This window comes from Prionailurus viverrinus, chromosome E3, assembly GCF_022837055.1.
Source record: "Prionailurus viverrinus isolate Anna chromosome E3, UM_Priviv_1.0, whole genome shotgun sequence".
In the NCBI taxonomy this organism is placed as follows: Eukaryota; Metazoa; Chordata; class Mammalia; order Carnivora; family Felidae; genus Prionailurus; species Prionailurus viverrinus.
Window position 1 is genome coordinate 39,320,061 of NC_062576.1, and position 26,183 is coordinate 39,346,243.

General features: G+C 45.9%; 2 protein-coding genes, 4 non-coding genes and 1 pseudogene across 9 annotated transcripts; all 7 read right to left on the reverse strand.

Annotated features, from left to right (window-relative positions):
* Positions 1-1,722: 1,722 nt before the first annotated feature.
* Positions 1,723-26,177, reverse strand: LOC125154196 (olfactory receptor 1F1-like). 4 transcript variants are annotated; one of them, XM_047838038.1, is made up of 3 exons: positions 26,054-26,177; positions 3,917-5,031; positions 1,723-3,191 (listed from the first exon to the last, which is right to left on the reverse strand). In XM_047838038.1, exons 2-3 carry the CDS (start codon positions 3,943-3,945, stop codon positions 2,252-2,254), a joined length of 969 nt encoding a protein of 322 aa, XP_047693994.1. In that variant the 5' UTR covers positions 3,946-5,031; positions 26,054-26,177; the 3' UTR covers positions 1,723-2,251. The 4 variants fall into 4 exon arrangements, with proteins under 4 accessions (XP_047693994.1, XP_047693996.1, XP_047693997.1 ...); XM_047838040.1 differs by lacking the exon at positions 3,917-5,031 and having other exon boundaries at positions 1,724-3,229; XM_047838041.1 differs by lacking the exon at positions 3,917-5,031 and having other exon boundaries at positions 1,724-3,191; positions 26,054-26,161.
* LOC125154198 (olfactory receptor 1F1) lies at positions 7,474-26,161 on the reverse strand. The gene is made up of 2 exons (XM_047838048.1): positions 26,054-26,161; positions 7,474-9,635 (listed from the first exon to the last, which is right to left on the reverse strand). Exon 2 carries the CDS (start codon positions 9,629-9,631, stop codon positions 8,690-8,692), a length of 942 nt encoding a protein of 313 aa, XP_047694004.1. The 5' UTR covers positions 9,632-9,635; positions 26,054-26,161; the 3' UTR covers positions 7,474-8,689.
* On the reverse strand, positions 13,207-13,307 carry LOC125154872 (uncharacterized; annotated as a pseudogene).
* On the reverse strand, positions 18,398-18,470 carry TRNAR-CCU (transfer RNA arginine (anticodon CCU)). Its single transcript has one exon. It is a non-coding gene; the product is annotated as a tRNA-Arg (tRNA).
* On the reverse strand, positions 20,748-20,819 carry TRNAP-AGG (transfer RNA proline (anticodon AGG)). Its single transcript has one exon. It is a non-coding gene; the product is annotated as a tRNA-Pro (tRNA).
* On the reverse strand, positions 21,264-21,336 carry TRNAK-CUU (transfer RNA lysine (anticodon CUU)). Its single transcript has one exon. It is a non-coding gene; the product is annotated as a tRNA-Lys (tRNA).
* On the reverse strand, positions 25,082-25,153 carry TRNAP-AGG (transfer RNA proline (anticodon AGG)). The gene has a single exon. It is a non-coding gene; the product is annotated as a tRNA-Pro (tRNA).
* Positions 26,178-26,183: the final 6 nt, after the last annotated feature.

The following is a 26,183-nucleotide window of genomic DNA, read 5'->3' on the forward strand; positions in this document are numbered from 1 at the left end:
TTTTAAGGAGCTAATGGAGTAGTGAGTTTTAAAAAGAAACAAATGCTAAACAAGGCCACATGCACAGAAAAATCAAGCAAAATGACTCAATAGCAACACTGTATTTTGTAAAATTATATCTTCAAATTAAAAAATACTAAATGTTTCAATAAATGGTTACTAATGTGGCAAATGGACTAGACCCTAGTGCTTAACCTTTTGTTACACAACATGGTAGATGTGTTCTTTTCCTTTGTTGTCATTCTGCTACAATTATTAAAAGATGTCTGGGGCGCCTGGGTGGCGCAGTCGGTTAAGCGTCCGACTTCAGCCAGGTCACGATCTCGCGGTCCGTGAGTTCGAGCCCCGCGTCGGGCTCCGGGCTGATGGCTCGGAGCCTGGAGCCTGCTTCCGATTCTGTGTCTCCCTCTCTCTCTGCCCCTCCCCCGTTCACGCTCTGTCTCTCTCTGTCCCCAAATAAAAACGTTGAAAAAAAAAAAATTTAAAAAAAAAAAAAAAAGATGTCTCAGGTTGGGTTCTCAGAAGGCACATGCTTTTTGTTGACCTATTCAATGTGAAAGGTTTGCTTGTGTAATATGTGTCAGGAGCCAAGATTTTTACGGTGTCCAAGGTGAATAGTTTCTCTATGTGATCCCTGAACATCCACAATTTTTAGAGGGCCCTAAGGGCAAAGAGGAAGGAGAGGAAGCAGCAATAAACAGACGACACAGAATCACGTACATAATAAGTCAAAGAGGAGTTTCCTGTGGGAACTCAGGAGAATGAGAATCTGAGCCTAGAGGAATCATCAAAGGCTTCCTAGGGGAAATAGCGACTTGGATCTTGAAGGTTCAGGGAAGGCTTGGCCCTCGGATAGAAGGACTAGGCGCCCTGAACAGATGACATAGCAAATGTTAATCTGTTTCTCCAAAATCAAAGGAACATCTCATGCTAAATATACTCCCATAAGGCAAGGCAACCAAATTGGATGATGAGACACTGACACAGATTGTTTCTACCCACCCCCCCCCGCCAAATTAATATGTTGAAACCTAATCCCCCAATGTGTAGTATTTGGAGGTGGGACCTTTGGGAGTTGACTAGGTCATGAGCTGCAGAGCCTTCATGAAGGGATGAGTGCCTTCATAAAACAGACCCCAGAAAGCTCCCTCACCCCTTCCACCACATGAGGACACAGAAAGAAAAACCAGGAAGCCGGCTTTCATCAGACATGAAATCTGCTGACACCTCGATCTTTGAGAAATAAAAGTTTGTCGTTTAAGCTACCCCAGTGTATGGTATTTTTGTTAGAGCAGACTAAACAGACTAGTGAGAGCACTAAAAATTATGAAGTGTTCTTTGGATTCTATGTGACGCTAAGAAATGTACCTTGAGCCAAAGGACAGGCTGTCTCAGCACAGGAACACTTGAGCCCAGAGAGAACCTCAGTGAGTGGTTTTCACCTCTATTGTTATTACCCTCAGTAGACATCAGATTTCCTTTTGGGGTTTCTAGGCTCACTCTTTTTTTTAAATGTTTATTTCTATTTTTGAGACAGAGAGAGAGAGAGAGAGGAAGCACAAGCAGGGGGAGGGGCAGACAGAGAGGGGCATACAGAATCCCAAGCAGACTTCAGGCTCTGAGCCATCAGCAGAGAACCCAACAATGGGGCTCCAACCCATGAACTGTGGAGATCATGACCCCAGCTGAAGTCGGATGCTGAACCGACTGAGACGCGCCAAGGCTCACTCTTGATAATGAGCAATCATACAGTAACTCCAAAGCAGCATGATGGTCAACTCAGAAAATTACACTAGAACCTCCTGCAGACATTAAAAGGGGAAAAAATACCAATGCCTGGATCCCACTCCAGAAAATAAGATTTAATTGGTCAAAGTAGGGCCCAACATCTGTATATATGCTGTCAAAGCTCCCCAAGTGATACTATCATGTATCCAAGACTGAAAAAACGCTGCCTTATTCTGAGAGCATTTCCAAAAAAGGAAGTGGGGAAAAAATTATTACACGCAACTTTTTAGCATGATCACCCAGAAAGGAAAAACTTGTCCTTAGGCAAAGCAATATGAAATACAATAATTAGAAACAAATAAAATTACCTATTTAAAGGAACAGGGTTGTACTTAAGTCTGAGTTCATTCATAACTGTGTACTGAGAGTGTTCTAAGTTCCTTGCAAACACTTTGATTACTACATTCAGTGAATTGGCAAAGATTAAAATGCTGGGAATGATAGGTCCATTCTACTGTCATCACTAAGAGCATGTCTTCCTGTCCACCATTTTTCGTAGGGCCCCCTTCAAGTCCTTGTTCCTCAGGCTGTAGATGAAGGGGTTCAGCATGGGGGTCACCACGGTATACATCACAGTAGCTGCTGTGTCCTTCTCAGAGGAGTGTGAGGACAAAGGGTTGAAATACACAGCAATGATGGTGCCATAGAAGAGGGAAACCACGGCCAGGTGCGAGCCACAGGTGGAGAAGGCTTTCCATCTTCCCTTCGTGGACGGGACTCTCAGGACAGCGCGGGTAATATGGACATACGAAGCCAGGATGCAAATAAATGGAGAGATCATGATCAGAGAACCCTCAGTCAGAATCATCACCTCATTGAGGTGGGTGTCAGAGCAGGACAGTTTCAGGAGGGGAGTCACATCACAGAAGAAGTGGGGGATGGCATTGTCTGCACAGAACGACAGTCGAGCCATCAACAGGGTATGCAGTAGAGCATTCAGGTTGGCAATGACCCATGACCCAGCAACCAGCAGGGCACAGAGCTGGTGGGTCATCTTTGTCGAGTAGTGTAAGGGGTGGCATATGGCAACAAAGCGGTCATAGGCCATCACAGCCAGGAGGAAATTGTCCATGTCGGCAAGCTCAAAGAGAAAATACATCTGTGTGAGACACCCAGAGAAGGAGATGGCCTGAGTCCCAAGGATGTGGTTGGCCAGCATCTTGGGGACGGTGGTGGTAGAGAAGCAGATGTCCACAAAGGACAGGTGGCTGAGGAGGAAGTACATGGGGATGTGCAGGCGGGGGTCCATGCAGATGGCCAGGAGGATGAGCAGGTTTCCCAGGACCGTGGCCAGGTACATGCTCAGGAAGAGCGCAAAGAGGGCCTGCTGCTGCTGGGGCTGCCTGGAGAGCCCGAGGAGGAGGAACTCGGAGACACTCGACTGGTTTGCTCCTCTCATGGGGCTGGACTCAGATAAATAGACAGCAGTGAAATCAGATACCTATACAGGGATCGTTAACAAATCAGACTCCAGGCACGATCACATTTGCAAATCAGTTCATAGAATCGCCAAAAGGATGTGCCCGTCCAACCCACACTCCCAACTTCCGAACAGAGTTCTGATGTTTTTCCTACTGGATTCACTAATCCTTACTTTGTATTGAGAAACACACAGTAGGGGTGCCTGGGTGGCTCAGTCAGTTAAGCGTCCCACTCTAGGTCAGGTCATGATCTCACAGCTCCTGAGTTTGAGTCCTGACTTAGACTCTGTGCTGAGAGCTCAGAACCTGGAGCCTGCTGTGGATTCTGTGTCTCCCTGTGTGTCCCTGTCTTGGGCATTCTCTCTCTCTCTCTCTCTCTCTCTCTCTCTCTCTCTCTCTCTCTCAAAAATAAATAAACATAAAAAGAAACAGAAACATTAACACTTAAAAAGAGACAGATATCCACACACCTGACTCTATGTGTCTCTGCTTACATTTCCTAGTTCTCCCCCTGACCCACTCAACTCCTATATAGTTCATAAAGAGATGAGAGAAAAAAACTGATTATTACTGGGTTCTTCCTAAGTAACATAGGATGCCACTCCTGGCATTAACTTCCTCTATTTGGAAGATAGAGGAAGTTTCTAAAAAAAAAAGAAAAATTTCTATCTTGATAGAAACCAATGTCTCTATTGCTGTCATCTTACCTGAGGGAGTTTGGGGCTATTGCTGCCATGTGTTATTCACCTCTGCATAACTGGTCAACACCTCTCTTCATTGTAGGGATTGGAATGTCTTGCAAACAGGTAGGTACTGAGTGACTGAAGAGCAGGGGGTTCATGGTCTTAGTCCTCTGTTTGGGAAAGATGTTTGGGGCAATCACAGAGCAAGCATTTACAGGAGCTTCACATCCACTGGGACCAGATTCCCTGAGAGCCTCATTAGAGAGGAGCAAAGAATGATGGTCTTGCCAACTTTTGGCCCTTTGGACGAAACAGTAATGACAAAGAATACTATCTCAGGTTTTATTGGTAACCCTCGAGACAGAACATGGAAGATACTAGAAATGAAACCAGCTTGATGGAGACAAGTCCCAGACAAAATTCTCCTGGATCTGAGTGATCTGGGCCTGTGCACATATATGTGTGAAAATTCAGTTATTAAATCCCTGTCCTTCTTACTTCCTCTTTTAAGACCCTGGGCTATTCTTTCGTTTCCATATAACTCTGGTTTTCTTAGGCCTACTTATCTTCAGAGAAGATGAGTGATGCCTGATCTTCTCCATTTTGCAGATGGGAATGTTGAGAGCACATTCCAGAGCTGAGCATAATCCATCATGGCATCATGGATAAAGGATAGCCTGATTCTAAGGGATGTTGTCTCCAGGAGAACTCAGCATGCTGTCATTTGCAAACTCCAGGCCTCAGGGGCAGATACCTTTGGGATTTCAATCCAACTTACATTGTTTTACCTTTTTCCTGAACAGAAGCCCCTAATCCAAATAGTAGTAACTGTGGGGCCCCAGACGCCATTTTTGTTCCATATGCCCTTTCCTTCACCATAGCTGATTGGACCAGGGTATTTGGAACTAGGATTGAAGGAGAGCCAGTCCATCCCATTATGTGGCTTGGCTGGAATGTATAGATCCAACCATCTTCTGCCTGCCCACTGCCATCTGATGGACTGAGAAGCAGAGAAGGGTTGAATAAATGAATATAGAGAAAGAAGACATTCATTGGAGAAAATCTTCATGGTGTTCCAATTCTGGGATCGAGCGTTTTCCTGACGATTGGTTACATTCCAGCATGTTTCACTCTGGGTTCTTGCTTGCAAACAAGAAACGGCAATAGTGGTTAATTTTAGCAGAAAACGAATATTGATTCCATCAGTGAATGAGTGGATAATCAACTCGTACTCTATATGACCTGAGCTGAAATCAAGATTTGGCTGCTTAACTAACTGAGCCACCCAGGCACCCCTAAGTGACATTTTCAAAGTATATAATATGCAATACAGCCTTGTGGTTGAGCATATGTGCTCTGGTCAGCCAACATGGCTCAGCCCTCCTTATTGTTGTCAGAGCATCATCATAATTAAAATGATAAATGAAGAAGTAGGAAACAAAAACATTCAGAATTCAGGTTTTCCTGATACTTTTTCTTTCTTCTTGATCATCTTCTGCATTTTCCAAAAACTTTTTTCAATAAGCAGTGTCAAGAACTATAAAGGGTCTGAGACTTTACCCTGCTTACAAGCTAACAAGCTAGTCTGCAAATTTCACGGAGAGTGGCAGAAGACACAAAACTCTTGGGTCCGAGACAAAGGACTTTATTACTCACATGAATAATAGGACCCAGCGTATCAGCATTTATACCAGTTCCCTAAGCCCCAGTTCCTACGGAATGACATGAATAAGGCCAGGCAGCACCTGTGTACATAGTGGGCGATTTAGAGGAGAGGACCCCCAACCTTAAAAAATCAAACCTTTGTAATTGGCAATAAGCCTTCCTGATGTTTCCCCAGAAGAAAACATTATATTTATTAGAGTGGACAGTGAAAAACCCTCCCTTTGCTCTGGAAAGGCACCATTTTCATCTTCCAAGGCCATTCATTATAGAAACATTCTTGAAGAGATTATATAGAACAGAAGCACTCACTGTCACTGCTCACAAAATGTACAGAAAAACAAGAGACCCATGGAATATTGTCTCGCATCAAACATGTATTAATTTTATACTCAAAGTTTTATTTGTTTTTTAACAGTGAATAGGAGACGGAGGCTTTCGTAGTTGAGTAATTTCAGGTGAACTATTGTATTCCAATTTTTTCTCATGTACCAGAAGAAAAAATAAATAAAAAGAACAACCTGACAAGCAGGGAAAGAATCCTTCATCCGAGTCAACTATTTCAGAAAGTCCAAGAGAACGAGCCAACACAGTCCAAGAAAAAGTAGAGATAGGGATTTCATATTAACCTTAAGGAGTATTTGATTAATATTAAAAGGATTAAAGAGAACAAAGACCTTTCTGTTACAAAAAGATACAATCCATAATAAAGGTACAACCTTCATGAACCTCTATGGCCTCCAAAACTTTACATCAAATAAGAAAAGTAAAAGTTATTAATAGATAGAAAAATAGTTGAAATGTTCATTATAAAGCCTTACAGATCAATCCATAAAAACACTAAGTATCAGAATATTATCATCTTCATATACACGTATTTGAATTCTATCTTACAGATATAGCTATATCTTAGAAACAAACCAGATTGAAGTCCATGTCATATAAAAAGACAGACCCCCCAAGGATTCAGAGAGGGTATCAAAGGTAGAAGGGTAAAGATGAGCTGGTGCTCTTGGTTGACACAGTGGAGCGGGAAGCCCCTGTGGGTGTAGTCTGACCATGGCCCAGAGTCAGACTTCAGTGGAGAATAAAGTAAATTTGTGCTCGGAGAGCTGCAACCTGAGGCCATAGGAGGGTGCAAGAGTTGCCCCCAAAGGGATGTGAGCCATAATCATCAATGCTGCAGCAAAAAGGTCTACAGCAGACCACACAAGACTGAGATTCAGGAGCTGCACTGTTTGCTAGTCATTCACACAATCATGCCAATGGACAGGTCCAACTTCTGGTTCTCTCTCTTCACCTGGGTGGGGAAAGGAGGACTGGCTGATCCCTCTGAATGAGCTTCTGGGTGCTTTGACACCAAGAAGGAAGGACTGGATACCCCTGATAATAAGTGACAGGTAAGGTGGGGCAGAAATAATGAAGACATAAAGAAGTGATGACCTTAATTTCTATTGCAAGCTGAAGAAATTGGTCAGGGAGGCTACATGTGGGATTAAGGGACACAAACAGGGAATTATGCACCAGGAACTATGTGGCAGCATTTCTTATAGTCCCGAAACACTTGAAATTGTTCAGAGTCAGGGAATGCATTCGTGAATGGATCAAGTATTACGTGGCCATTAAAATCACATTTCTAAGACTTCTACTGACATGGTAAGAAGGAAGTGGAAAATTGGAACACAAAATTATATGGAAAGATTTCAGCCAACTTTTCTAAAATTATATCCACAGGTGTATAACAGCAGCCATCTTGGAGCAGCAAGACTGCAGGTTATTTTTGCTTTATTCTTTATGATTTCTGGTGCTCCATATTGTGCAGGTATTACCTACACAGGTATGTTAGGTATTACCTAACATTGGTTTAAAATGAAGCAATTTTTAAAACTCCTACTCAAGAAATAATGTCCAAATTAAAAGCTAAGGCAGTATGCATTCACCCTTTTATTTTTTTCCTTTCAGCTAGGCTTTGGTCTGGGAGCAGTGCCAGGCACTGGGGTACAGGGCAAGTACTATGTGAATTGGGGTATGGAAGAGTTCATAATCTGTGGAAAGCACTTGTTGGAGTGGAAGAATAAACCAAAGGAAAAAAGAGAGAGCTCAATAATCAGAAGAGAGAATCAGGAGCCATCATGGATGACAAGGTGACATTTGACTTGCTTCTTGAAAGTGCAGGAGGGTGTCGTTAGGGGGTGTGTGTTCCTTCATGCCACAGAGAAGAAAGTAGGGGAAACTGGTCCAGGCAGAGGGAACAGGAAGTGTTGATTTGCTCCCCTGGAATCAAAGACTGCCCTACTGACCCCACGCTCCATGGTATGAAAGCCAACCAGGATCCTCACCATCGAAATGTTTCCCCATTCTGTGCTGCTTTGCCTCTTGAAACTCTGGGCCACATGCCCACCTGGGCCTCTGAGCCTCACCTGAAATTTTATTACCCACTTTAGTCCTCATATTTTACTCTATTCTTTTGTCTGAGTCTCAAATCTTTTTTTTTTTTTTTTGAGTAATCTCTACACCCACGTGGGGCTTGAACTCATGACCTGAGATCAAGAGTTGCGGGCTCTTCTGCATGAGCCAGCCAGGCATCCCTCAAAACTAATTTCTGTTATCATTCCTGTGACCCAATTTTTATGACTGACCAAGACAGAGGACATGTAAGGAATACAACAAGGACCAAAGATTCTCCACTCTGACTGCACATTAGAATCATCTGAGGCTTTTTAAATCTCAGTGTTGTGGCCCCACCCCCAGAGATTCTGATCAATTTGGTCAGTGTTGGAGCCTGGACATCAGTGGACTATAAAAGGTTCCAGGTAATTCTAATGTTCCAAAATATGTGTCACCTGTATCCTTCCAGACAGACCATTTAAAAAGGAAACACTTGACTTAGGTGTAAAAGAATTCAAAAGTTAGTCATTAAAAAAGAAATCTCATTACTGGTAGATGCAGCAGGAGTACAGGTGAATTCAGGCCACAGGTAAGTAAGTAAGTAACAATTGTCATCTACATTCCCCTAGCACAGACATGAATAAGTTTGTTTCCAGACTCCCTTTGACAAAACATCTGCTCTCTGATACTCAGTCGATTAAAAAAAAAAAAAAGTTTTCATGAAAATAAGATTCAGCTTTGATTCTCTCATCGGACAGAAAATGTCTTTCTTCCAACCACTTTTCCAAGAGCCCTTTTCAAGTCCCTGTTCCTCAGGCTGTAGATGAAGGGGTTCAGCATGGGGGTCACCACGGTATACATAACAGTAGCTGCTGTGTCCTTCTCAGAAGAGTGTGAGGACAAAGGGTTGAAATACACAGCAATGATGGTGCCATAGAAGAGGGAAACCACGGCCAGGTGCGAGCCACAGGTGGAGAAGGCTTTCCATCTTCCCTTCGTGGACGGGACTCTCAGGACAGCGCGGGTAATATGGACATACGAAGCCAGGATGCAAATAAATGGAGAGATCATGATCAGAGAACCCTCAGTCAGAATCATCACCTCATTGAGGTGGGTGTCAGAGCAGGACAGTTTCAGGAGGGGAGTCACATCACAGAAGAAGTGGGGGATGGCATTGTCTGCACAGAACGACAGTCGAGCCATCAGCAGGGTATGCAATAAGACATTCAGGTTGGCAATGACCCATGACCCAGCAACCAGCAGGGCACAGAGCTGGTGGGTCATCTTTGTCGAGTAGTGTAAGGGGTGGCATATGGCAACAAAGCGGTCATAGGCCATCACAGCCAGGAGGAAATTGTCCATGTCCACGAACATGAACACAAAATACATCTGTGTGAGACACCCAGAGAAGGAGATGGCCTGAGTCCCAAGGATGTGGTTGGCCAGCATCTTGGGGACGGTGGTGGTGGAGAAGCAGATGTCCACAAAGGACAGGTGGCTGAGGAAGAAGTACATGGGGATGTGCAGGCGGGGGTCCACGCTGATGGCCAGGAGGATGAGCAGGTTTCCCAGGACCGTGGCCAGGTACATGCTCAGGAAGAGCACAAAGAGGGCCTGCTGCTGCTGGGGCTGCCTGGAGAGCCCGAGGAGGAGGAACTCGGAGACACTCGACTGGTTTGCTCCTCTCATGGGGCTAGAAGCTGGTGCCCAGAGGCAGACAATGCAGGAAAAATTCAAAAGCCTTGAAAATGATGGTCAAGGTTGTGCAACTAAGAAGACTCCTGGGAGAAAAACTGAGTGACATAGGTGAGACATTAGAACCCTGCTCCCTGTGTGTTTTGGCCACTGATGGCCTTTTTGTGCGTGCATTCTTTCAATATCAAAATGAGGGCCATGCCTCTGGAAGGACATTGAGAGATTGGGACAATGGTTTTGTCCGGAAATTCTTTGTATGTTTGAGTTTTCTACCATGATCACGTATCTTTAAATAGTGTCATAAATCACTCAAGATATAAAAATATTAATAGAGACATTAATATTCATAGTACTGGAGAACACACGCTCTGTGGTTACCACAGAGACTGAAATATAGTAAGCATATGCCTTAATAGAGGATATTGATGTCTTTGTTGTCATTAGTGGTGTTGCCTTAGAGAACATTTTTCAGTTGCATCATCTCTAATCCGGACATGCTACACATTGTGAAGATGTTTCCTCTGTAGATGTTATCAGTAATCACTCAGAATGGTAACATTGCTGCCGCTTCTTCCTGGGCTCACATTTTCTGAGCAACTTATGGAGCTCTGAGCCAGTCCTTCTTGGTTATATCCACTGAGCTCCCTCTAGTCTAACTTGTAAAATGGAAATGGAAATAATCCAGACATATGGGAAGACACTCGGCCAATTGTTTTTCCTTACAGTTCAGGTCTCATAAACAGACAAGGCATAGATGGTCATATATGACCGCAAGGGATGATTGATGATCTCAGAACTGTTTCCTTGGCTCCACTTAAAAGAAAGATGTAGCGAGGCGTGCCCCTGCAAAGGCTTCCACCTTAACAATCAGTGATTGGTAAAGCCCCACTGATCTGACTCTTACCCGGAAAGAAGGGCAGTTATGACAGTCACCAGGAGTCCCAGGCTTGCTTCACTTTTCCAGACCTGGCCAGAGATTATTGGTTTGAGGGGAATGGACTTGTCACTGGGGTTTTCAGGCTAAGTCTGTATGAACAAGGGCTAAAGCACAGAGACTCAACCCTTGGTGCAGGAAGGATGTTTGAGAGAATCAGAGGGCCAGCTCTTTACGAGAGCCACCATGGCCACTAGGGCCATATTCCCTAAGAGACTCATTAGAGAAAAGGAGCAAGTAATTGTCCCTTTTTCTCCTCAGGCTCTTTTAGGTCCAACACTGGTAATAAAGACCTATTGTCGGAGTTATGTAATTACTGCTTTAGGGCTTGGCAACAATCTTGGGGGAAATCATCAGCAAGAACTTGCCTAGTAGAGAAAACTTACGGTCCTATATTTTATACTCCACTCCCACTGGGGTAGTGTCCTTGTTATGAAATATACATGATGCTACATATTAAGAGAATAAACTTTGAATTCACACAGCTGTGTCCTTAATTCCCAGATCTGCCATTACCAGTTGTGTAATCTTGAGAAATCTATCAACCTTCACAGAATCACAAAATAATATTCACCTTGTACAGTTGTGTAAATGAAGTAATTTGAGTTAAACATCTCATGACCCTTAACCTCATCGATGCACTGGGCTCGAACCATGTCCACTACGTAGAAGCTAAAGATGTTAAGTGATATTTACATCTATCGTCCTCTGCTCAATCATCTGCGTTCTGGATAAGTATCATTTGTAAACAGCGTCTTGTGTTTCTCTTCATATGGCAGTAGTCATTTTTATACAGGGTCAGCTGACAAGTTTTTTATCCTATATTCTATATTTTTATTATGTATTTAATTTGAGGTAGACTATGAACCATTTTTGAGTCCATTTATAAATTAATATAACATGGGTGCCAATGAGGAACACAGAATTTCTGAGTCCAGGAAGTATCACTACATAGCACTGAAGGCAAGATCTGGCTTTAAGGTGCCCATTAAGCTCTTGGTCTTATGCACTGTAAAATTTACTTTCCTAAGTTGATAATATTAAAGAGTTACTCTTAAAAACTATCCACCTCGGGGCGCCTGGGTGGCGCAGTCGGTTAAGTGTCTGACTTCAGCCAGGTCACGATCTCGCGGTCCGGGAGTTCGAGCCCCGTGTCGGGCTCTGGGCTGATGGCTCAGAGCCTGGAGCCTGTTTCCGATTCTGTGTCTCCCTCTCTCTGCCCCTCCCCCGTTCATGCTCTGTCTCTCTGTCCCAAAAATAAATAAATGTTGAAAAAAAAAAAACAAAAAAAAAAACAAAAACCATCCACCTCAATCAGAAGTGCCAGTTGAATCACTAAAAAAAGTCTTCTGGAGACCAGTGTTACTCTAAGTGATCTTACACTTAGGTTATTTATAAAGAATGTATTCTTCATGCTGATTATGATGTGTTAGTAAATATCATTCACTTGTTCCCAGTAACTCAAGGTAAGAACTTCAGGGCCATAGGAATCCCCATGTCTCCATAAGATACATGTTATCAGATATCAAGTTCTGTACATTCTATCTCCAAAAATTGGCCTAAAAACACCTCACCATGTGAATTATAAAAAATCTGTGGAGGAAGGGAAAGTAGTCACTGGATTACTAAAGACACTGTTTGCAAGCGACAGAAAACCAACTCCTACCAGTTTAAGAAGTGGAATCTATTGGCTGATGTAATTTCAAAGTCCAAATTTCTTGCAAGTTTCAGGCAGGGCTAGATTCAGGGACCCAAATAACGACATCAGGACATGTATTTCTTATCTCTCTATTCTGTTAGTTTCTGTTTGACTTTGTTCTACAGACTGTGTCTCTCCATGTGGCAGACAAGATGGCCACCAGTACCTCCAAACTCACATCCTCCTAAACTAGCAATCGCTGGGCACATAGAACTTCTCTCTGCCCATGGTTTTTTTTTTTTTTTTAATTCTTTAAAAAAATTTTTAAGTTTACTTATTTATTTTTGAGAGAGAGGGAGAGAGAGAATCCCAAGCAGGCTCTGCACCACCAGCACCAGAGCCTGGTGTGGGGCTCGAACCCATGAGCCATGAGATCATGATCTGAGCCAAAATCAAGAGTCAGACACTTAACCGACTGAGGCACCCAGGTGCCCCCTTTTAAAATTACTTTTTGGGGCACCTGGGTGACTCAGTTGGCTGGGTGACCAACTTTGGCTCAGGTCATGATCTCGCGGTTTGTGAGTTTGAGCCCCACATCGGGCTCTGTGCTGACAGCTCAGAGCTTGGAGCCGACTTTGGATTCTGTGTCTCCCCCTGTCTCTGCTCCTCACCTGCTCACGCTCTGTGTCTGTCTCTCAATAATAAATGCATGTCAAAAATTTTTTAAATTATTTTTTAATGTTTTATTTATTTTTGAGAGAGAGCATGGGAGCAGAGAGAGGGGGTGGGGGACAGAGGATCCAAAGCAGGCTCTGTATTGACAGCAGCAAGCCTGATACGGGTCTTGAAGTCACAAGATCATGACCTGAGTCAAAGTCGGTGCTCAACTGACTGGGCCACCCAAGCACCCCTAAAATTATTTTTAAAGATTTATCCCCTTTTCGGTGTAGGCACCGTGGAGTGGTTCAGAGGTTTGGAATGAGGCTTCACAATTTTTTTAAATATGGAAGCTTCACGAATTTGTGTGTCACCCTTGCACAAGGGCAAGGGTGGATCTCTGTATCATTCCAACTTTAGTATATGTGCTGCCAAAGCAAGCATGTGATTTTGTTTAGTAAACTCTACCCCCAACATAGGACTCAAACTCAAGGACCCAAGATCAAGAGTTGCCTGCTTTATCGACTGAGCCAGTCAGGTGCCCCTACCAGTGTTTATTTATAACTTCAGGTGAGACCATGATAATTTCTTCTTGGATCATATGCCCAAATCCGAACTAATCATTCTGGATGGGAGAGTAGGATGTTTTGGTAGTCTTGGGTCTTAAGCCCAATGCATTCCATGTGGGAATCCAGTGATGTACATTATCATCATGACTAAATGTAGGCAGGGAGGAGTTTCCCAAACAGATACAAAGAATGGGAATGGGAAGGAATGTCCTTGAACAAAAAATCTAGTTACTAAGATCCACTCTTTGCTCCAACAGCTGAGTTGTACAAAGCATTGGAGAATGAACACTTAAGACAAAAGGATAAATTAGTAAGCTGTTCTAAAAGGTGAACTAAACAAACAAAAAATCTGCAATTAATGATAACCCAGTATCAGTGAGCACTCCTAGCACCTAGATCTTGGCTTCTAAACACCATTTCCTATTAAAAAGAATTAGTATTCCATAGAGAAAGGGCTGATTGCAAGTTCGGGCAGGAATAAGATAAGGTGAGTTTAGGACATTATATGTATGTAAGTAAATAAGCAAATACTCAAAGTTCAATGAGAACATTTCTAAACTGCAAATGACTTTCAAATGAACCACTATATCCATACATTTTTCTTTTTCTTTAGGCTTGAAATTTTTCAAAGTAAAGATATGTGAATAAATAGAGATCTTTAAAAAGGAATAAAGATGTGATATTGAAAAGACTCCCCCCCCCCCACCACTGGCCAAATTCGAAACAATTTGGGCATCAAATAAATAAATAATAACTATAAGTAATTACAACACTTTAAAATATTAAAATCTAGGAATCAGTAATAATAGTATACAAAAGAGAAAAATATAAGGTAATTTGCTATAACTGGAGGTGAAAATCAATAATTAAAGGGAAAGAATTTAGCATGTACTCTGTCTTTTAAAAATGATCTGAAGTTCATGTTGGGTTCATTTTGGGGGGAAAGCTCTTCTTTACAGAATAATTCCAATTAAGAAATATAGAAAAATGAACCCACAAACATATGGCCAACTAATCTTTGACAAAGCAGGAAAGAGTATCCAGCGGAATAAAGACAGTCTTTGCAGCAAGTGATGCTGGGAAAACTGGACAGCGACATGCAGAAGAATGAACCTGGACCACTTTGTTACACCAGACACAAAAATAAACTCAAAATGGATGAAAGACCTAAATGTAAGACAGGAAGCCATCAAAATCCTGAAGGAGAAAGGAAGCAAAAACCTGTTTGATCTTGGCCGCAGCGACTTCTTACTCAACACGTCTCCAGAGGCAAGGGAAACAAAAGCAAAAATGAACTACTGGGACCTCATCAAGATAAAAAGCTTCTGCACAGCAAAGGAAACAATCAGAAAAACTCAAAGGCAACCAACAGAATGGGAGAAGATATTTGCAAACGACATATCAGATAAAGGGTTAGTATCCAAAAATCTATAAAGAACTTCTCAAACTCAACACGCAAAAAACAAACAATCCAGTGAAGAAGTGGGCAAAAGGCATGAATAGACACTTCTCCAAAGAAGACATCCAGCTGGCCAACCAACACATGAAAAAATGCTCAACATCGCTCATCATCAGGGAAATACAAATCAAAACCACAATGAGATACCACCTCACACCTGTCAGAATGGTTCACAATAACAATTCAGGCAACAACAGATGTTGGTGAGGATGCAGAGAGAGAGGATCTCTTTTGCGCTTCTGGTGGGAATGCAAACTGGAGCAGCCACTCTGATAACAGTATGGAGGTTCCTCAAAAACTTAAAAATAGAACGAACCTTCAACCCAGAAATTGCACTACTAGGTATTTATCCAAGGGATACAAGTGTGCTGTTTCAAAGGGACACATGCACCCCAATGTTTACAGCAGCACTATCAACAACAGCCGAAGTATTGAAAGAGCCCAATGCCCATCGATGGATGAATGGATAAAGAAGATGGGTTATATATATACAATGGAGTATTACTCGGCAATCAAAAAGAATGAAACCTTGCCATTTGCAACTACGTGGATGGAAATGGAGGGTAGTATGCTAAGTGAAATTAGTCAGAGAAAGACAAATATCATAGGACTTCACTCACATGAGGACTTTAAGATACAGATGAACACAAGGGAAGAGAAGCAAAAATAATATAAAAAAACAGGGAGGAGGACAAAACAGAAGAGACTCATAAATATGGAGAACAAACTGAGGGTTGCTGGAGGGGTTGTGGGAGGGGGGATGGGCTAAGTGGGTAAGGGGCATTAAGGAATCTACTCCTGAAATCACTGTTGCACTATATGCTAACTAACTTGGATGTAAAAAAAAAAAAAAAAATGAAATGACATGAAATGAAACATTCCATGTAAAAAAAATAACGATCTATCTTATGTTGTCTAATTTTACATTCACATAAAAATAAAAAAAGAAATACAGAAAAATGATAGAACTAAGAAACCTTCATTCTTTAATTCCCAGTGAAATAAGTGATTGATACAATGATTATGAAGGAATGTTAAAAGCAATATGTCATAGAGGCATTTGGGTGGCTCAGTCACTTGAGCCTCTGACTCTTGATTTCAGCTCAGGTGATGATCTCACAGTTCATGAGGTCCAGCCCCATGTCAGACTCTGCTCAGACAGCGCAGAGCCTGCTTGGGATCCTCTCTCTTTCTGCCCCTCGTCCACTTGTGCGCGTGCTCTCTCTCGCTCTCAAAATAAACTTAAAAAATTGTTTTTACAAACTCACTACCACGACCATCTTTCCCAGTGACGCAACCTTTACCAAGCTATCACATAAAATCACTAATACCTCCAATTCCAATACAACACCATAGGATTAATGGAAGCCTTCTCTTTCCCCATTTCCATCACTGAGAAATCTGGTTCCCATTAACCTCAATATATTAACTTATTTGTTTAGCTCCCTGTACATAGCCCATTTCCTGACCCCACCAAGCTGCCTTCTAGGTTGGCCACAGCAGGCTGATTTCCGGCCAGCCCTGTACCTGGCCCTGTGCCAAACTAGCTCTCCTGTCTGATCTCAAATGAGAACTGTTTGCACCAACTTTTATGGGCTTGATTCTCTAGACAAGTGGCTCACAACCATACGACACTGGACATAGGAGGGTATTTTTAGTTGTCATAACTATGGGGGTGCTACCAGCATCTAGAAAATACAGTGCAACAATGCTGTTAAACATTCCACACTGCACAGGAGAGCCCCCTACCACAGAGAATGATCTGGCTCACAGTGTCAAAAATGCTAAGGTTGAGAGTATAATACATCTAATTTAAATGATATAGGACTAGGCACATCAAAAGATCTGAGTCTTGCCAACTTAAGAAGTTTCATTCGAGGACATCTACTGGGCATGTATTTGAGGCAAGTCGGCTTTCTCGCCCTCCTCTGCTGCCTAGTGTGCAAGCCTAGGGACGTGGACATGCACACGGCCCAGCAGGATTCGACCCAGGTCTCCTGGTCAGCAGGTGGCTCAGGGACTCCAAGGCCCAGGATCCTGAAGCAAGGGCTCAACAACAAAACCCACCCAGCAGGAATACGTCCCCACGCTGAGAGCTTGTGTCTTCCATAAGCTGTAGGTCCCAAAGGTGCCCGAACATACCCAAAGCCACTCGGCTAAGAGAGTCTTCATGCACTCAAGTGTTTATTGAGCACCTACTATAAGCCCCTACTGGTAATACAGCAATTGGCAAAATGTTTTGTTGTTGTTGTTGTTGTTGTTGTTGTTGAAGTAGGCTCCACACCTGGTGTGGAGCCCAATGCAGGGCTTGAACTGATGACCCTGAGATCGAGACCTGAGCTGAGGTCAAGAGTTGGTAGCTTGACTGACTGAGCCACCCAGGAGCCCCCAAAATTAATTTTTAAGACAGAAGAAGAAAGGGAGTCGGATTCCAGATCAGAGGAAGTTGCTGCTTTTCATTTTTGTTTTCTTCCTCACCAGGCTCCAGGTCTGCAGCTTAAAAGAGCACACCCACATTTAACCTGAACACAAAACACACTAGTCATCTTCTCAGGGGCCATTGATTGTCTCTCCCCCGTTAGGATACTAGCCCTGCTCACTTTCATTATTTAAAAGGGGATAAGGGGGTGGCGCCTGAGTGGCTCAGTCTTTGAGTTCCCAACTCCGGATTTCCGCTGGGGTCATTGATCCCAGGATCGTGGGATTGAGCCCCTTGTAGGGCACCACGCTGAGCATGGAGCCTGCTTAAGACTCTCTCTCTCTCTCTCTCTCTCTCTCTCTCTCTCTCTCCCTCTCTCTCTGCCCCACTGGCACACTCTCTCTCCCTCTAAAATAAAATTAAAAAAAAAAAAAAGAGGAAAAGGAAAAGTAAAAGGAAAATGAGGGGGGAGGGGAGCACTAGAGGTGGCTAGTCTGAGATTCAATTCCGGATGGGGCACCTTAGCAAGCTCAAAAGCCTGGCGTGGTATTTCCGGGGACACGGGGCTCACACTGAGATTCTAACACTGAGGCCCTGGAGGAACTATAAAGAGTCACAGAAGTAATTATATTGAAACAACAGAAAGTCACGCAGAAAGTCACCCATAATCTTAACCCAGATCAAGACAATGTCATTGCTGGCCTGCATCACCTCAATTCTCGCCAAGCGCCCATTCAATTCTGACATTTATATCACAGGTGCAACGTCTGTTCTCCACATTTTCTGTGTACCTGTTGAGTTCCATACTCTGCATTTTGCTAGAGTCTCTTTTCTCTCCCCTCCCCTGTGTGTTTCTGCGTGGTCACCGTTTCTTTCTTGGGCAGTCCTGCAAAAGGGCTGAGGGTTGGGAGTTGCCATTTTAGGGAAATAGGATCACATCTCTCATCATACTGGAATCTTTCAGGCCCCTGCAAGTTTGAACATTGGAAGCATGAGTTGATTCCCCGATTCTCACCTCGTTCGGGATACGGTTCCTAGAACCTAAAACGTCCCTCTAACATGTAAAGGTTAGACCCACCCCACTACCCCAGGTGGGACTCGAACCCACAATCCCTGGCTTAGGAGGCCAGTGCCTTATCAATTAGGCCACTGGGGCAACCGCCAAGATGCTTGCTTAGTGGCTAGAAAGTGATCCAGTGATTGGTTTGGGTTTTTACTCAAAACCAGGCCGAGTCCGTAGTGTGTATTCCAGCCTCCAGGAAGAACCGCCCTCCTGGAAACAAGCTCCCCCTCTCCGCGGAGCTCCCGCGCAAGGGGGCGCAGTCGCCACCCGCAGCGCCCTCCTCTGCCTGCGTTCCTGCAGCTGCTCCACAGGCCTCGCGGAGTCTGGCTCTTCCGTTTGCTCCAGAAGGGGTCCCACGCTCAGAAACGTACTGGATTCTCCTTCGGATGAATGGATTCAGAGTGCAGTAGGGGGCTCCGGCTGGGTCAGACGGTGGAGCGTTGGGCCTGGCCACCGGGCTGTGTCGTTGACAAGTGTTCGGTCCTCTCCGGGCCCAGCGTGACCAATGACCCCGCAGAGCGCAGGGCTGGGAGGTAGACGGTGCAGGGCCGTTACAGCGTGCAGGGAGGAGGCGACCCTCCGGGCTCTCCGAGGCTCCCCCGCGGGCCGAAGTCAGAGCCTCCTGCGCTGCGGTCCCGCGCTGGGCGCCACACCTCCGGGCTTGGCTGACATCCAGGGGATGGAGACATCCCGGAAGATTCTACCCGGGACCTCACCTTTCCAGGCTCGCGCGCGAGAACTGGCACCGAGCGCCAGACCAAACCCCTCCGCTTAGGGCTGCCTGGAGCCGAAGGTCCGGGTATCGTGCACACACCCCCTGCAATTTTCCTCGCAACACTCCCCCCAGTTATTCACTGAGGCTTGTAATGTAGCCAATGATTTAAAAAAAAAAAAAAAAATCAGCAGAATCTGGAGCCGCTCATGATTCTCTCTCCCCATCGCCCTAAGATCTCCGGGACCTCAGAGCCTCCTTCGCCACACCTCCAAATGTATCCTTTATCATTTGTGCAACAAAATTCGGGGGAGAGGGGGACCTCGCCCTTCCGGTGAGAGAGGTCTCCGCACTCGCTCGCCTTTTATTTAAAATCATCTGCATTTTAGCAGGAGAAGGCGGAGGCCCCCTGAAACGCGCTGTCCAGCCTCAGCTGGCGGCCCGTGGGGGCGGGACAGGGGTCATCCATGCATTCTCCTCTCTCGGGGCCACAGGTTCAAGGCGGAACTCAGGAGCAAGTTCTGCTCTCTGCCTTCGCCTCGCCTGTTTGCGGAGATTGGCAAATGCTCTCGGTGCGTCCCGCAGGTTTGGGGATCCACGCAGCCCGGTGGTTTTCCACATCCGTGTAAATGTGGCCAGGAATTTTTTTTTTAACTCTCTCGAAAGCTCTTCATCGCTTTTATGTGTGTTTGTTTTGAATATCCAGCATTTCCCGTTGTTTTTAGCCAGTGGGTTGGTCCCCCCCAAATCCCGCCCATTTGTGTTACTGGAAACTCTAAGTCTCTCCTGGTGGTTTTCTTTGTAGCAATTTCCTCAAAACTACTAACAATTTTTTAGAAACAATAAATAAAGGTTAAAAACAAACCAACAACAACAACAAAAAACTTTGGGACAGGGATGACTCCCCCCAGCAAATCTGATTCGACGGACAGCCGTGGGGGCTTGCATGGGCTCTGGAAGAAAGAGATTTGGCCTGAGATCTGCCCACAGTTGCCCAGAAAGCGGGACCCTTCACCCGTGGTGGAAAGCAGCTCTCAGGGATTGGAACTCCTTAGGGGTCAAAGTCAAACCCCACCTGGGTCTCCAATCGCCTGGACCTCACAGCCTGACGTTCAGAGAGCAGCACAGGACCCTAGTCGTGACTGCACTCGGTCCCCTGGTGGGCTCTGGGACCAAGGCAGGGGAGGGACAAGGAAATGGAGGGAGGAGGTGGGGGAAGAAAGGAGAAGGGAGAAGGGCCCAAGCGCCTCCCCAAGTGCGCACCCCACTCTGCCCCCGCAGTCGTGCCGGCGTATGAAATCCTGGATGCTCAGCAGCGGGCCTCTGAATGCCACCCGGGCATTGCTGGCTTGAACCTCAAAGTTATGATTGTGGGGAGCGTTGCCTCTCACGGATTCCCCTCCCCCAACTACTGGCCTTGCACTAAACCTGACGCAGCCGCGGGAGGAGCGCCCTCCCCGGGGAGGCCTGCACGTCTGGAGCCCCAGGATTCCAATCTAAAAACTTTTAAAAAGCACCCGGGGTCGACCGTAGGCTTTCAAAGATTCTCTTTTAATTCTCTCTTGCAGTGTCCTGTTCCCACGCCCAGTGGCTGAGGTCCCGGGACAATTCCTCAATCTCTGAGAGGGCTTTGCACAAAAAAAAAAAAAAAAAAACCAGGGCTCGTCCGGGATTTGAACCCGGGACCTCTCGCACCCTAAGCGAGAATCATACCCCTAGACCAACGAGCCGCAGAAACGCTTTCCTCTGGCTCTCTTTATGACTTCGTGGCGACCCGGGGTTTGGGGCAGGCGGAACTAGGGAAGTGACGCGAGAAGGAGCTTCGGGTTTCAGACCCGCGGGGAAGGGCTGAGTTCAGAAGCGGGCCCCTCACGCCCCCCCCCCCCCAATCCGGTGGCCTCAGCGCTGACGCAGTAAGGAGCCCGAGGCCACGTAGACGGTCCGTGCGTCCCGGCGCCTCCCAAGTCACTTTGCAGACATTCCTCGCGGCCAGGAGCACCCTGACGGCACCCTGGGGCAAAAGCCAGAGCGGGGCTCCCGGTAGGAGGGGCAGCGTTGCGTGTCTTTCGATTCTAGGTCAGTGGGACACGTTGCTGGAGGCGCAGCCCCCGGTGTCCGTACGACTTCCTAAACTCCTCCTGCAGGGTTTTATGACCCAAACCAAGAAAACAAGCCGCCCAACGTGGGGCTCGAACCCACGACCCTGAGATTAAGAGTCTCATGCTCTACCGACTGAGCTAGCCGGGCGCCCCTTGGTCGTAACTCTAGATGCTAAAGTGATCTGAAGTTGATGGGAACCAGGTAAAGTAATGAATTGGACCTGAGCACCAGGGACGTTCAGTAGCCAAGACCCCCGGGCCCCACAGAAATTCCCCACTGCAGCAAGGGTGCTGCCAGCCCAGGACTTCCCTCCCGTCCTCGGGGCCTCTAGCTGGGGAACCCGCCTGGGCCCTGTGCCCGCGGAGGCCGACCTGGCGTCAGGCGCAGGAGGAGTAGCCCCCGCAGCTGAGTGAAGGGGCCGGAGCCAGCGGCGGAGAGAAAGCCTAAGACAGGATGTACCACAGTTAGTTTAAACACTGACCCCTTGAGAGACATCTGGATTATTTCCAGGGTTTTTTTTTGGGGGGGGGGGGCTGTTACAAACATGTAACACCCAAATAAATACCCAAAGGTGCAATCGAGGTCATATGGTGGTTATCTGTTTCGCTTTTAAAGACACTGCCACATTGTTTCCTAGCGTGGCCAGACCGTTTTCCTTCCCCATCGGCAGTGTATGAGTGGCCCAGTTTCTCCAACAAAATGTTCAATAGAAAGAGTGGCAGCATCCTTCTATCTCCAACCTCAAAGACAATATTGCCAGGGATTCACTATCAAGTATGAAGTTTGCTGTAGTATTTTGTAGATAATTTTGGTAATTATGGGTGTTATCTCCTTTTGCTAGTTTGCTAAGAATTTGTTTAAATATTTATTTATGGGGGGGGGGATGAGCAGGAGAGGGTAGAAAGAGGGGGAGAGAGAATCCCAAGCAGGCTCTGCACTGTCAGGGAAGAGCCCCAAGCAACATTTAAACCCACCAACCAGGAGATCTTGACCTGAGCCAAAATCAAGAGTGATACACCTAACCCACTGAGCCGCCCCTCCTAAGAATTTTAAAAGTCATAAATGGAAGTTAGATTGTATTGAGTACTTTTCCTTGAATTTGTTGCATACATCAGATTTGTCTAATGTCAAGTAAACTTCGCGTTCCCTAGGATAAACTTGACTTGGCCATGGAATATTATCCTTCTTACATGTCATAAGATTTGGCTTGCTAGTATTTTGTTTTAGAATTTACATCCATTTCCATGAGATTATAGATTATGTGCTTTTAAAATTCTTTTTCGTGCTGTTTAGTTTTCATATCAGAGTTGTGCTGGCCTCGTAAAATGTGTTGTGGGATTCCGTCTTCTACTCTGTGAAAGATTTTGTGTGAGATTAAAATTTAGTTTCTTGAATGTTTGGTAGCATGCCCCCACTGAAGCCATCTGAGTCAATAATTTTCTTTGGAGGATAATTTTTGACCATTGATTCATTTTCTTTATTAATTTAAAGGTCATTTACATTTTTATTCCATTTTGATCCCATTGAGGCATGTTTGTTGTTGTTGTTTGTTTGTTTTTTAAGAAGGCTTTCTGCCCAGCGCAGAGCCCAACACGGGGTTTGAACTCACAACCCTGAGATCAAGACCTCAGCTGAATCAAGAGTCAGATGCTTTAATTGACTGAGCCACTCAGGCACAAGGCATGCTTTTCAATTCAAAGAATTATGTATTTTTCTAAGTTTTCACAAAGCTGTTTAGCATATGCTTTTAAGTTATGTGATGACTGTGAAGTCATTCTTATCCCTGATATGGGATGTATGTCTTCTTCCTTTATTTTGTAATCAGTTTTTGCAAAGTTTTATCAATAACTTTTTTTTTCAAGATCTGCTTGAGGATTTGTCATTAATCTCTATAGTATGCTTGTTTTCTAGTTCACTGATTTCCTATCTTATTATTTTTTCCCTTGTTCTAACTTCTTTGGGTTTATTTTTGCTGTTCTTTTTCTAACTTCTTGACATTACTATTCAACCTTTCTTTTCTATTATATGCATCTAAGACTATCAACTACTGCTTTAGCTAGGTCTTACAGGTTTTGGTATACAGTATTTTCACCATCATTTATTTCAAAGTATGTATTTCTTTGAACTTTCTTTGTAATTTGTTCTTTAATCATGGAACTTCTAAGGTGTGTTGCTTAATCTGTAATCATATTGGGATTTTTTGGGGTTTTGTGGTATATATTTTGACCTATTTTTCATTTACTATTTCTGCACCTTTTTAAGCTGTTAGATACATCTATTGAATTTTGTTTCACTTTTTGTGTATTTTTATTTTTAGAGGAATTTACATCTTTTTCAATCTTCTAGAGCATTTTACATAGCTTCTGTTCTCAAAGATACTTTAATTAGTCTTCCATTAGTTTATGCATAGTAAGATTAGTTGTATTATGATCTGTGTCTTACAATCTTAGCATCTGAAATCTTGGCAATTTTATTTCCCTTGCTTGTTGTTCACTGGTTGTTGCTCATGGTGCCTTATTTCCTTGTTGTTCTTGTTTGTTTGGTGAGTTGCCCATTTCCCTTGTAAATTTCTTGATGTATGGAATTCTGTGAGACCTAGAATAAAAGTGTGTCTGCACAGAAAATTGTTGTTGATTTCTGCCAGGGGCTCAAGGACTTACCATTCATGGGTCACTTTAAATTAAATCTTCTACTTGAGGGTTTTGGGTTTTTTTTCCCCCAATCGGTCCTCAAGTACACAGAATTGGATTGTTCATGATCCTTGGTTCATAGTGCGCTCTCAAACTCACCATCCTCAACACAAAAGGAAGACCAACAGTTGTCCAACACCATGGTCCTCTCCACCGCCATGTTCTTTTGCTTCCTTCTCTCCGGTGTAACATCCTTCAGATCCTCTAAGAGGCAGAAGGTCCTGGCACACCATGGCACTCTTGTTTCCACACATGCTGAAGGCATCTGCTGGGAACTTGCAACTCCACAGAAGTGCTTTCCCTGGGCCCCGGAGCCCGACGACGAGCAGGGAAAGGCTGGAGGAGTTCATCCCTGTCCCCCGAGTCCCACTTTCCTTTCAGTTCCGGTACTGGGAGGAAAGGTGCCTTCCCCCCTGAGGGAGTGTTTTATAGGAATTTGGCACCTGGAGGCATCCCCGCCTCAAGGTTCTGCAGAACAGCGTCCACCCTTGTAGAGCTCTTGAACGTGGTCGGTCGGGCTTAGTCGCACGTGCAACATATTATTCTCTAATACAGTTTTAAAGTGTTAACATCTGTTTGACCTTTTAGCTAGTGGGGCAACGAGTTCACGGTCTCAGACTATGAGACCCACTATTCTTCAAATGCTTAGGTTTTCAAACTTCGTCGTGTTGGCAGGACCCGGTCGGTTTCTCACGCGGCGAAGGCGACCCCCATCCACACACAGCCGGAGCTGCAGAAAAGGGGGGAGGGGACCCGACCAAGGCAGGGACCAGGGCAGGGGCTGCGGGGAGAGCCCCAGGAGGCCACGCCCATGGGGGGGGGGGAAGGGCTCGGCGTCTGGGGGTCCCTCCCGCCACGCTGCAAAAACCAGAAGTCCATGGCTAGTCCTCAAGCTCCCACACTCCTGAGCCCGGGACCGCGCTGGGGGCCCCGCCTTGCCGCGCCAAAGGTGTCCCGGTGCACCGGAAGGACATCTTTCTCCCACCCCGGTGCCTCCAACTCCGACCGACAAAGCAGCATTTAGAGACGTGGCTCTATCAACGCTTTGGCGACTGGGCCCCAATTAAATTTTAAAGGCAGCGGTGGGCGGCACTGAGCCAGCTTGAGGCCTTTTTAAGCTTCCCTCCCCCGGTGGAGCCTGGCTCGGGGGTGGGGGTGAGGGTCTCGGGCCAGCTCTCCGATCCACGGGGAGACAAAAAGAAGGGCTCGTCCGGGATTTGAACCCGGGACCTCTCGCACCCTAAGCGAGAATCATACCCCTAGACCAACGAGCCCTGCTGCAGCTCGTGTCCAATCTCCTCTTTGTGACCGATAGGGCGTCCAGGGCGGGAACGGCGGAGCAGCGCGGGGAGGGGAATCGGTTTCAGATCCGTGGAGAAGGGCTAGAGGTTGGGATCCACGGCCGTGGAGGGAACCTAACACTCCCTGCGCCCACAAAGTGGGGAGCGGTTCCTGCGTGCCCCCAAAAAGGTGGCCTCGCCGATTCCGCTCCGCGCTCCGCCCCTGATGCGCAAGGGCGGCCAGCCGGGCAGGGGGTCCGTGCGTCCCCGCGCCGCCCTGCGGTCACTCTGCAGGAGCTCCTCCCGGCTGCTCTCCCCTCTCCCGCCCCTGGCAAGATCAAACCACGACATCGAGTTTCCGACGTGGAGCCTACAACCCACGAAGCTGACTAAACCAGGCGGCCAGCGACCTTCCTGCCCTAGGGTGACCTCGGCCCGGAGGGGCTGGCCCCTGGAGGGGGGTGGATCAGACCATCAACCAGACCCGCACCGGGGCGGCTCAGGGATGCCCTCCCCGGCTCAGCACGGGCGGGAGGAGGGTCTTCAGGTCCTCAGGTGGTGGGGAGGATGAGGACACTGCCCTTGGGGCAGAAGAACTGCGTCCAGGGATCGGGGGTCGGGTTCCCGGCACTCTGCTGTCTCTGTGTCCCTCCCCGTGTCCAGGCGCGACCCATCCCCCGAGGACCCGGCAGATGTGGGCTAGCGGGTTCGCTTTGTGCTGTCTGACCACCTAACCACCACCCCTCCCCATCCATGGCGCGCATTTCCTTGAGCTCTCATCTGGGCAAGCCCGGGGGAATGAAATTCTGCCCACGGAATCCGGGGTGTCGCTCCCTCTCTCCCCTCCTCCCTCCCACCCCCCTCAAAAAAAATCAAGTTAAGGGTAGGACTCACCTGAGACTCCAGCGGAGATCATCTGTACCCCCAGAAGAACCAACGATGCACTTTGCCTTACTTTAGATAACCTCCTCTTACTCCCCGGAGCGGTCTCCTTTAACCTCGGTGCCGCGGATTCCCAGCCACG